We start from the raw sequence: 12,667 nt of genomic DNA, 5'->3' as shown, positions 1-12,667 counted from the left end.
ATATTTCCATTGTTTTATGAAATTTGCACCCAAATGATAGGTATGCGGTGGCATAAAACTGCTTTATACCCCAACATCCAGTTGAGAAATCATGTGGCGTTAGTACTAAAGGGAGGAAATGTCGAAACACTGGCGGAATTTTCGAAACTTTTTAAATTCATTTGAAGTCCATACTTAAAATAATTTTGCAGGAAAAGGTGTCTTCCATAGATTTGGGCGCTCGCATCCATATGCAGAAGGTGGGGTTCAGCTACATGCGGAAACGTTTTGAAATTCCTGCGTTTTGAGGATACGCCTAAAACAATGGCACACCGGCAGTGTGCACTAATGGTAAGTACCATTTCTTTTACTTCTTTCATGATTATCGGCTTCAATCAGACACTAGCGAGTGCTTTAAAAACTGCATGTACCTCTATTTGTACGTTAGTACGTATTATTTGTACGCATCTGGCGCGTCTGCAAGCGAAAGTGTTGGGGGGTACGCGCATTTCTGACTTCGCGTGTATAGTATGCTTGAGTGGATATAACCTTTCATTGGCACTTGAGCGCAACAAATCAGGTGTGTTGATCATATCCCAGCCTGTGCAAATCCATCCGAGTCGTGTAATATTATTGTACATATGTACAATGTCGGTCTCTCAAACGGGGTTGTTCTAACCGCGCTGTTGCTGCTGTGCGTTTTTTCTGTCTGTCTGTTGGTGGAAGAGCTAAAGCTGTGTACAATGTAGGACGAAATGGTCATAGCCCCGCCCATAACATTCTGCGCAAGCGGTGCAGTGCACTTGTACGAAACGGATATTTTGAACTCAGTCGTACAGTGCACTGCGCTGCATCGTACTGAATGTGGAGATGTTGGGTATGCGACCATTTTGTCCTAAGCTGTACGTTAGAGATGATTTAAATAACCAAATATACTCACGTCAGCTGTTTTACCTTCTGTCCCACTTGTTGTGCTACTGCTGCTCTAGCTGGCTCGCGTTGGTTTTACCTGACCGGCAACCGACGACGACGGACGGACAGTTGATTCCGCTAATATGATGTTATCCTTTTAGTATGACTCGAATATTTTGTTGATTAGAGAATCTCGTTTACAGTTTACTCATAAATTCTCATGGATTACTAACGCTTTCTCAGGTATGTACATCTCTCACTTGTAAACAAGTGAAAAATTGTGACGAAGTGCATAAGTCGTAGCGAGTCATCTCTGAAAGCTTCTTCTGCAACATTTTCTTATATAAAAACTAACTGCTGATTAAGTTGCGCTTTTCTGTGCAACCAATTAATTACGAATATATCAGCGCAAAGATTACACAATTACGCAAAAACACTCACACCTCAGGTTGTATAAAAAATTCATAGATAAAAACAAAAGGAGGTTCCGCCTAATAATTACTGTGAAGTGGCAGGTTAGTGGTTTAGTATGAATATAAGCTGTGAATTTACTAGCAGTTGTAAGAAAATGATGGAACTTTATGTTTGACAATTTTAGTACTCGTAATATTTTTCGTGGGCTCTTTTGAAGTTTCAAGCTTTTATTTTTTCTCTTTAAATATTAACGTTACACACTGGCTATAAACAGTCCGACGTGGAATCTTAAAAGTTTTATTAGAATGCAACAAGTGGAAGGTTTTAAGTTGTAAGGTTTAAATATCCCGTAATTAAAAAGACGTTATCGCTCGGTCTACTGTCTGAATATTTTTATTCTGTCAAAATTAACATGGTTGTAGATAAAATTTTGCGTTTTTAAGGATATGGTTTAGCTGTTTTTGCTTTAATATGTTTATCTCTGTATTCGCTGTATTCGCTGCTAAGCAAGTTCATCGCCCATTTTGTTCTCATAACAGAGTACATTATCACGTCTGTTTTTCAAATACATACAGCCGATTGGAAATGTCCGTACTTTTAACGACGACACCGCACCAGTTATAACCGACTGGTCATAACAATGGAAGAAAGTGAACGGAAGAAACGAGTGTTGATCTTTCTCACGTTTCTGGCCAGTTGTATTGGTATTGCCCTATTATCGACGGCGTTAGCCACTGATTACTGGATTGTTTCCCGGCTGAAAGACATCAACTCCGAACAGCAGCAACAACAGCACTCCATTAGTACTATTAACAGCAATCCCATTGATGAGGCATCTTTGTTAGCCGGTGCGACTGCCGGCGACAACGAGACCTATCGCTTCGCCAAGCAAATCCTCACGAAAAACCGGCCAGGTGGCTGGATTAATTTCGGACTGTTCCGTGGATTTGTCCGCTACAATAAAGGCCTTGGTGATCGCCAGGCTGAATTGAAAAGTGAGCAATGCATGTGCGAGTACGCTGATATCGCATTACGTACCTTTACGTAATTAGTGCTAAGCGAATCTGTAATATTAGTGCCACTGTGCCACAAATTATACACTTATTTGACACTTATTTATACACTGTAGATGTCACTTATTTGAAACTTTCATTTTATTTTTCCATAATATAGTATACAGATATTAAAACACTGATAAATTTTAAATATGATTAAACATTTTAAAGACTTTAATAAATTTTTTAACATAATTCAGCTTGTCTATACTTGTCTTGCTACTGTTGCCTGACATTATTTTATAATTAATCACTTTACAAATTTATTGAACTTGTTTCGTGGAACTAAGCTATCATAAATGCACGTAAATAACAGTTATTATATCCCTAATTTTGTACTACGTTCGAGCGTGTATAATCGTAAAAAATTAATTCAGGAGTGGTTCTGAACTTATGGTTGTAAATGACATCAAATATTTTAGCACTGCAAATTAGTAAGGGAAACAGCTGCATATGTATGGATATGATAATAATGACCAGCGTGTTAACCGATGTTTGTTGCATTGAGTGAAGCTGTGTGCGATGTGTCGTGTTACCACCTGATGATCGTGGATCCGGAACACAGTATCGCATTGCCGGCTGCATCGACACAACAGCCAGCACAGCACCTGTTGAGCAATGTATCCGCTCTTGACCTTTCCGATGCCGATCTCCCGTATGGTGAACTGTGCATGAGTGAACCCGAAGGCATGTTAATCACCATTGTTATTAACACCCGTACTTCCTTTGTTTTACGGCGTAGTATGTATATGATCTTCACAACGTTGTATTGCGTTGCAGCATCGCTACATATAACGACAGTTTTAAATCACGCATTAACATATTACATTATTCTGAATTTCCAAGCCAAATATGCAAACGAACAACAGCTACAGGTTTAAATCGTAATAGTCAGCTTCCGATTCATAGACGTAACCGACTTATTTTTTCCAAAGGTCCAACTAGGATTTTTCAAAATGTCCATCTTTTTAATTTTGGATTATGGGCAGCAACCATATTCTTCGTCTGTCTGGAATTTTCTTTTGAGTTGTTGCAGCAGTTTACGGACTTCTCAATACGACATACACACCTATATCTGTAATCAATGGGATTTTCGGCATGTACATTTGGAATGGAATCGGAGGTAAGTTGGTAACGATAAAATACATTTGTTTTGGGTGCATTTAAAGTGCGAAATCCACTGCTTCGATCATTTTTGCACTAAATCCAAGCGATTGGTTAGTATCATGCTACTCGATTTACCGTTAGACATGGAAAAGGAAACAGAATTTTTATGATCCAATACGTATAACAAGAATAAGCAGCCTTAAACATTTATTCACCGTTAGTTTGGATAACTTCTATCAATGAATGCATATATTCTGGATTGTGTATTAAATTCTGTTTTGACAGCATTCAAAAAATCAAATTAAACGAACACACAATTAATTAATGTATAAAACTGGTATCAGAGTTTTTTCTGGAAATTTAATTTGGAGCCACAAGATACAACCTCTATACTACTTACACGGTTATTTTGTGTTTATTTTTAACTTTGGGAAATCGTATTTTGCAGTGATAAGTTCCCTGCTGTCCATGTTGATATGGGTGATCCTGTTCTATACGCACTTCCAGTACAACGTTCTTCCGGCGGAGCTCCTGTATCCGCGACCGAAGTTCAGCACCTGCGGCAGCGCGGAACTGGGCTTCTCCTTCTGGCTGTGCCTGGTGGCCATGCTACTGTTTGCCTTTAATATCATTTTATTAACACTCAAAGACATTGAACTCAGACGACCTTCCGTTAAGCATGTTGTGCCTAGCAATGACAATATGTTTATGTATTAAACGCATCTGCACATTTAATGGACCGTGTGCGTCCGACTCCGTGCGCCACCGCTGTCAGCCGATATTAGAATGCAAATATGTAATCGAACAAGCCGGATTAAAATCTATTCTTGTATTTCCATTTTTTTATCAGCGCGTACAACATACACTGTATAAACGCCGTGGAGGCGCCGATATTTCTAGTATTGCTGGCATATCGAATACGTTAAAGTGCACTTTATAATGCAGTTAACTCCCAATTTCAAAGCAATATTTAATGCCCAAACAACTGGGGACTAGCCAATTTAATGCACAAATCAACAACGACAAATAAATTTGTTGTTCCACGAGAAGAAAAAATTGTTTTGAAGTTGTGTATTTGCAGTCTTCTTTAACTACAGATAGACCATATTATACTCGTTTAAGCTGTAAAACTTATAATTATATCACATGGTTTATTTGTATTCTGAATTATATGATAAGTAAGTAATGTAACAGCAGTCAAGAGTCTTAAGACTCACAACTGCATATCTCTGCTTAAAATAAGCTTTTCATGATGTGGTACGTTCACATCACGATCAGGAAGTTGAAAATTAAAATTCAGGAAATTTGGCTTTCTACATATAAAACCTTAAAACACTGGAGTATAATGTGAGTCACTCTTTGGTGTAACTTTTTATTTAAATTTTTAAGCAAAAGTGTCTGGTTGCAGCCATGAGAATCGTGAAACCAAGCTTTTAAGATGTCAGTTCCTGTATTACAAAATGTAGCCGTTCCTGAGGCGTACGATGGTATCGCGTAATGCTAACAAAGCAAGTTATTTCAGAAAATAAGGTAAGCAGTTAACTACTTATCGTAATTAAACAGTTAGTGGCAGCATGGCAAACCAAAATTCGTTTACTCGTACATACATGCGCCGCAGTGCGGCCGTAGTTTCTTCCCGTAATGCAAGCAGTGTAAATAACATATACTTAGTAATTAGTATTATGTACACTAGTACTCGCGTACATTGTCATTAAGTGTAATTCTCTCAGCGCAAACGCTTTTATTAATGAAAATTTTAGGAAAGATAAAAAGATTACAAACTGAGATTGCTTATTCTTCATGTGTCCAAATCTTCCTGAGGCTAACCGAACCTGGTTGCTGAGGGTCTTCATAACAGTTAGGAGCATTGAAGTGCGTTATAACAGCAATATGACGCACAGCCTAGCTTAACGGTGTATTTCCACCTTGCTTGCACGTCTCTGCACTAAAAAAATTTGAAGAGAAGAATTTTGGGACTTTATATTATAAAAAGGTCATGACTCCTTGCATGCAACGCAGACCTGAAATTGCTTAATTCCGTTACTTTTTTATATTTGAAATTATCAGTACAGTTTGGACGATGAATACGTCTACTACACAACGTAATGCAGTTTCTGAAGCTTACTGTTATTATTGCAACAGACCAAAGGACAAAGGAGCCTATAATAGAAAAAAAACTGGTGAAAATTAATATTTTCAAGTACGTATGAAGTGAATTTTAAAGTTTTGAAAAAACGTTGACGTAGCTACAGATCTACATAGATTGTTTTTACGGTACCTTATGCTTTGTCCGACTACATACCATAATGTGATATACAGGTACTCGTAGGCATCCGAATACGGTAAATTCACTTACTCGCAACAAAAATCAAACCCTGCAAGTGCGGTAAGAAACGTGGAATGAAATGTTCTTGACCGTCGCAGATTCAATACAATCCCAGTTGTACCCAAAGTGCAAAAATAATAATCCCCACCTCTGGCATAGCACGATATCGCTCTACCGCCACGCCGGGTGCAAATATATATACGTTAGGCTTTTTCCGGCCATCCGCAATTCAGAGTTACAAACATGCACTCTGCTTTCTCTGGGCAATCGTTTGTTTTACAGAACCGAGTTCTATATGGACATCTCGGTAATAATTATTATTACGTTCGAGGATTTTTTTAGCGGTATGCACCTACTGCGGTAAGTTAAAACAATGCCCGGTTCTATTCGAGAAAAAGCGCCCATGTCTTCTTCATCCAAAAGATGTCCTTTGGATGGTTGTTTTTGAGTTTCAAAAGCCATAATATAGTTTCGTAGACCATGTATTTTAGATGTGAAAATGTACATAAAAGGAGCTCCATAAGTATACTGAAACATGCCGTTCTAAAGACGGCGTTTTGTGCTCCGATGATGTCTAAAGCACGTCAAAAATTGCTTGCCGTAGAACCGGGATGGAATGATGACGCACTTACTTGTACGTAAGATTGGGACGATGATGATTATCAGAGTATACAGGTTTTTATAAAATTAAGTTTATAGTGTTTGATTTTGCCTAAAAAATAGCACTGGTTTCACAGGTTATGCCGCTGCTTTGTGTTCCGACTGGACCATTACAGCTTACAGTCTGACCGAGTTTTGACCATCTGCGCGCCACTGCGCTTCGCAACAACCTTCACGGTGCGCCGCGTCCGAATATTCTTGATCTGCATAATCCCATTTGCTCTGGCAGCCTTTATGTCGGAAATAGCCACATTCGCTACACAGGCAGACGCTCGCGCTCGCGACACTTGGGCTAAACAGTGGCACACGGTGGAATTCTTTGCCAGTCACGTAAGTGACCTTGACGCCACAGGATCGCTTAATCACTGACAAGCTTAGCTGTTATTACAGATGCTGGTTCCGCTGTTTACGATGATTGTCGTAATTGTTTCTAACGTAACCGCCGGAGGCGGTTGGTGCAGCGTCGTCTTATGCGAAAACTGCAAAAGAACAAGAATGTCCCTAAAATAATAATAATTCGAACGCCGCACTGCCGATGACTCCGCCAAAACCAGATAAAATATCAGGGCGCATGGTGGGGAAAAGCAGTCTGCCGCCGCCTTCCAGATGCTTGTAGCGGCCGTAATTGCCGACCTTTTGCCAAAGTACCGCTTCTCCTATGGAATATTAGTCAAGCCTTGGAGCAGGGATGCTTGTTTCACTTTACCGTAGAGCAGGCTGTCATTGGAGCGGTGGGATATAGAAACTGCCTCTTCGCCGGAATTTCCTAAAATTTTTCTGTATTGTGCAGTCAGCCGGGATTTTTAAAGCGGACTGTCAAGATGATTCGGTACTGCAAAATACCGGAGGCGGAACGTCCCCGCATTTACAAACAGGGAACACCCGCATTGTAAACACAAAATAGACATGAGTGTAACGATTTTGCCACCGTAGCACTGGAGCTAACTCATTACTTATTTTACTAACCAGTAAGTATGAATTGTTGTAGCATATACTCTGTATGTACCGTACTGTACCATCACCAGCTATACTACTCAACACACATTTACCAAAAGATGGCACACAATTTCCGTAATTTTGTTTCGCATTTCAGTGATGACTTTTCACTGAATTTAGGTAGTATGAGATACCATTTTTAGATAATAAAAATAAGCACGATTTTGCACTTACGACTCACGCACATAACCGGTATGTACTTTTACTTGTACAGTAGTTGCCCGGTTCGATTTCGTAAAAGGCATTCATGGATTAGATGTGCCGAGCACCGTCAAAATACGGAGCCAGGACGGATGCGTTTTAATTGTAACAATTTCGTTGTAATTTTACGTAGTCTACGTACTCCAGACGTACCAATTAACGTCAAACATTGCGCGATAACTCTACTTAAACATACTGTCGCCGTCACGTCTCTGGTCTGCACAACACACGTCAAAAAAAGTGCTACCTGGCGAACCGGGTTGAAAGATCAACGGCTGACCAGCCAGTTGCGCCGGTATTTCTTTGCAAGAATATCGAGACGAGGTACTCTGTTACGCCGTAACCATCTAAAGCTGATTCCATAATAATAAAAAATGTCTTTAGCATTTTATGTTTACTCTAATGACTGTGAAGTAACCTCGGATTTCCAATGATATTGGTCTTGTGTCTGACTGTATATTGTGGGAAAAGTCTATTTCCGCTAGGAAATTTGTGAAATAACACAAGTCCTAAGCTCAGCAGCAAAATCTCTAAGGTGCTGTATCTTAAGAGAGAGGGTCCTTTGCTTTAGCGTGCTTACTGAATAGACACCTTGGAGTGTACAGCGATAGCGTTATCATCTCATGCTGTTTATTTTGTGATTAAGATAATCCACATATCGCGGATCTTTCACACAGCAGGAGTACGGTAATGAATAGTAGGCACTGGAAGTATAGAAAATCTACGTTCAGAAGAATTACCAGAACTCTAGATCTACGAGATGCGTACGATTAAAGCAAAACACTACAAAGAAGTTTATGTAATGTGCTTTTCAGATTATCTGCGCGCACCTTGTTGTTAGTGCGAGTATCTAAATTTTCTAGCTAAAAGGTATATTGCCTATCGTTCCTGATTGTCTGCAGTTGTATCCCATAATATTGTTTCGCATTAATGCAACCAGGTATTAAAATGTAAGGATTTTCTGTTTCGAGAACCTGCAGAAATTGGTTTACCATGCTTGCGATGAGGAGCTGCTTGGGTTGATTACACAAAGTCTCCAGCGGAGATCCAGTGGATGTTCATCGGATTTAAATAGGGATGACAACTGGGTACTTTATGCGGCGCATGTTTCGCCACTTGTCAACAAACTGTTTGCCTTTTGACTATTTATGTATATGGTACTGTATTATTATAGATATCGTAATGAAATTAAGTACTATGTTTTCTTTGGAATCTAGAAGAATGATTCTGTGGAAGATATTAGCTACTTCTTCACGCCACTTTTGGCATCGCACATGTTCCTGGCTTCCGAGCTATCCGATGGTTTTCGTATTATGGAAGGTACCAACAACATTCATCTGCTTTTCTTCCGCGTATGTACGCTATATGGGTAAACAGATAAAAGTAAAATTATGCTGTAAATTTTAATCTTTCACCGCTTCTATGTAGAGTAGTTATCCAGGGCATAGATTCATTTGCGCGTGGACGTGGATGCCTAGTTGCTTTTCTGTGGCTTATTATATAATTATAGACGTGTATAAACTACTCTATTATGTACCCTGTTTTACCACTGCCGTTAGCGTTTGATGATAGTTTTTGTTACTGACGTTTAAACAATACAGGTGATGGAATTAACATGCATCCTGGCCTCCACGCTTCCGTTCCATTATGTGACTTTCTTGGGATTAACTATTAAACGGCTGTTTCGGATGGGATTCGTATCATTCCATTCCAAGTACATATCAAATGTGGAAACATATTTTTGCTTATGCCTACGTAGTCATTACTTATTTCCAGCATTTTCCTGGACGATGGAGATCAGGATCCCGCTGACGAATACTGGCTAATTAAGAATGCGGTAAAAAATTTGGAAAGATTCGCTAAGGAAGAGCCGACTTGCATCTTTCAAGTAAGTTCTGTAGGCGGTACACTTTACACGTACGCGCAATAACACACATTACTAGTATAGTAGTTTACCACGCATTCTCTAGAAACATTATAGAGTTTTGTACAGTAATATTATATTATGCATACAGCTTGCAGAACACGTTTTCCTTCCGGAAAGCATAGTAGAAAGCTGTGAGTCGGCCTTAAAAAAGATCCTCAATCTGGACCCTTTCAAATACTCTATCGAGGAAATAAAATTGTACTGCATGGGAAAGGTTATAACTGCTCATTCTCATCACCGGTGAGAAAATATTGTTTAAGCGTCCCCGAGAAGGTTGCGATAGACCCTCGCACATGCAAGATTCCATGTTTATGGAGAAAATTTATTCAACCAATTATTACCCATTCGAAAAGCGCAAATACTTTGTAAACGAGATTTTAATTTTGTGTTTTAGCATTGATTCCGAGAACACCATTGATTTTCAAGATGCTACGTTATTATCCATGTTGTTGGATTTTTCTTCCTCATCAGTCTCTGAATATTCGTCCGCAGGAAACAATGTTCGAAAAGTATATGATAGGATACAAACTTTTTTACCGTATAAAACTAAATTTAAATGCTAAATTGGTGTTTTCATGATAGGTTAGCCATCTGGAGGATAAGGATTCCACAAGTCCCAGTTCTTCCTGCGCAAATTCATCCAGTGGATCTTTCGCGCCACTGCCCAGCTCGGATACGGTGAACTTTAAGAGCATACCATCCATATCCGTCATGCCGAACTGGTCATCTTTTACGCTGCTCTTCCGCCACAGTAACGGTGCTATTCGACCGCACCGGGTGCACGTGCTAAAAATTTCCCCATCCTTTCATCTCGCACTGATAGGCCAAGTTCGTGGAAAACCATATAACGAACATTATTATAAAAATTTATGTTGTATTGTAACTGCACACAGGTACGAATTCTTCCTTAATTAACTTTTAGGCTCAAAGCGGAAACTTGGTGTCGTATTTGTATGATGCCCTCCAGATTATGGTAACCCATGTGCACTCAACCAAGTACCAAGAATCTCAGTCCAGCAAAAAAGAAATGCTCAAACTTTGGAGATTATGGAGAAAAGTTATCCGTACCCGGAATATAAAAGGTCACTGAGAATATATTATGCACCATGCAAACCCATGATCAGCATTGCACCTGTGACCACCTTGACCTTATCTAAAATATATATATAGGCCTTATACTTTTGTAGTTGTCCCTCGGCGCCCAGAATGTGGTCTCAAATTTTCGCACGATTTTAAAGAACTCACAGTTTCCGATTTCCTCTACCTGGCTAGCTCAGTCTGCAACGTATACAGAACAGATAAAACGCATAATTATCTCCTGCATCAGCTCCAGTTGCCTGGATCCTCATGGGAACAATGAATGGCGGAATCTCATGCTGGGGATGAAGACCGCTCAACAAATTATTTCTGAACGTTTGAGAGATATGAATTCGTTCATCACAGCCAAGCTGGCGTCCAAAATCGCAATCTCCGACGTACTGCGAGATGCCGGTGATGTTAAACATTTTGTTTTTGTGGATCGCCAGGCAGAATTTTGTCTGTCACCATCACTAGCGGAAAGCAGCCGTAGTATGGTAAACGCACACAGTATCTTATTGCAGAGTTACTTAAGTTGTATGAATCTGCTCCTGTGCGTGGAACTGATTTCGTTTTTCCGTTGCAAACATGCTTAGAAAGCTTTTGAAACAGTGAGAAAGCGAACTACCAGAAACTGGATAATATTTTTAAAAAACAAATATTTTTTGAAGCACATGAAAACAAAAGCTTTTGAAAATAGTGGCAGATATTAGGGTAAAATAAATCTTTCGATGCTGCAGCATGCCAGTGTGTGATATTACATCAGTAGAAGTATTCTAATAAATTGATTGTTTTTGATCGTAAGAGCCGTAAAATGCCGTAATAATTAAAAAAGTGATAAGATACATGATCAAATTGTAAATAGTGAAAACTCAACCAGTACGGACATGCTTTTGGTAATAAAAGATTGGCAATAATAAAATTTTATACATTTTACTACTACAAGGCACAAGCAGGCGTTTTCCGCTCTCTGTACTGTACAGTGTACTTGTACAACGGGATATGCACTATGCAACGGTGATTTAGCCAGTCCTTGATCGCACGAGCATGAACAGTGGCACATATAAGCCATCGTTAAACACCCACACGAGGGTAGCATCAAGATACCGTATTCATATATCCCGATTGCAGAACGACGTATTTACGATTAGTTTTAATATTAGTTATGATTTGGATTGCAGCATTCACCCAATAAACAGTTTGCATGTTACAGATTTTGAATGACATCAATTTAATTTTGGATCTCATTCCAACGCGAACAAGATCGCTGCAACAACCAATCATAGTGGAAAATCATGGACGAGTGTGTGCGTACAGTCAATTTGACGCAATCAAAACAAGGTGCGCAGAACCATGTAATTAAGTACTTGCAAAACATAGCTGAAATTTACGGGACATATGGATGAGAAACGCACATATATGCCCACATTAGGTTATTAGTATTTATAAATTAACACATTAAATACCAATCTACTGTAACTGCATTCTTCAATTGTTTCAATTTGTTTGTGCAATTATTAAATCAGCCAACCAGCACCAGCAAGCACGAAAACCGCTCACCGCTACGAACTGTTCACGTGGCATGACCCCTCCACTTCCGGCAACCGCATACGCAACCTGCAGCAACGACTCATCGACCGGCTCACTCAACTGACCACAACAACATCCGCCCGACCGCGAAAACAGCAATCTTTGATAACACGCTTGTTATATTGATAATGACGTGTATCTTGAGCTGATTTTGACATTTATTTATTTAATTTGGCATGTATACTACGCGTTCCGAAATAATTGCTCTCAAGTCAAAATGTTCTGCAATTCTTAAAATTCAAATTAATTGAGGCAAGTATAAAAAAATTTTTGCAGCCTTTTTTCAGAATGTGTTTCGTATTCGGAGTAGAAGACGCAGTAATTATTACAACGGTTCGAACATAAAATTAATAAAGTGGATGTTACTGTACCGTTGTATAGGCATGAAAAAATGCCTACACACCAAAATCAACGATAGACATT

At 39.3% G+C, this 12,667-nt stretch overlaps 2 protein-coding genes and 1 pseudogene across 2 annotated transcripts; all 3 read left to right on the top strand.

The window, feature by feature from the left end:
- The first annotated feature begins 1,017 nt into the window (after positions 1-1,017).
- LOC129585343 (uncharacterized) lies at positions 1,018-4,272 on the top strand (annotated as a pseudogene).
- Positions 4,273-8,610: 4,338 nt separating this feature from the next.
- On the top strand, positions 8,611-10,667 carry LOC129585440 (uncharacterized). Its single transcript, XM_055478107.1, has 8 exons — positions 8,611-8,738; positions 8,868-9,002; positions 9,252-9,364; positions 9,427-9,538; positions 9,666-9,817; positions 9,972-10,086; positions 10,160-10,405; positions 10,500-10,667. The coding sequence occupies exons 2-8, from the start codon at positions 8,925-8,927 to the stop codon at positions 10,665-10,667; spliced, it is 984 nt and encodes a 327-aa protein (XP_055334082.1). The 5' UTR covers positions 8,611-8,738; positions 8,868-8,924.
- A 101-nt stretch (positions 10,668-10,768) lies between these two features.
- On the top strand, positions 10,769-12,542 carry LOC129585354 (uncharacterized). Its single transcript, XM_055477995.1, has 3 exons — positions 10,769-11,151; positions 11,868-11,995; positions 12,181-12,542. The coding sequence occupies exons 1-3, from the start codon at positions 10,951-10,953 to the stop codon at positions 12,368-12,370; spliced, it is 519 nt and encodes a 172-aa protein (XP_055333970.1). The 5' UTR covers positions 10,769-10,950; the 3' UTR covers positions 12,371-12,542.
- The last annotated feature ends 125 nt before the right edge of the window (positions 12,543-12,667 follow it).

The sequence above is a fragment of the Paramacrobiotus metropolitanus genome, unplaced genomic scaffold, assembly GCF_019649055.1.
Source record: "Paramacrobiotus metropolitanus isolate TYO unplaced genomic scaffold, Prichtersi_v1.0 Parri_scaffold0000016, whole genome shotgun sequence".
In the NCBI taxonomy this organism is placed as follows: Eukaryota; Metazoa; Tardigrada; class Eutardigrada; order Parachela; family Macrobiotidae; genus Paramacrobiotus; species Paramacrobiotus metropolitanus.
Note: the sequence above shows the minus strand (reverse complement) of the source record. Positions and strands in the feature narration are given on the sequence as shown.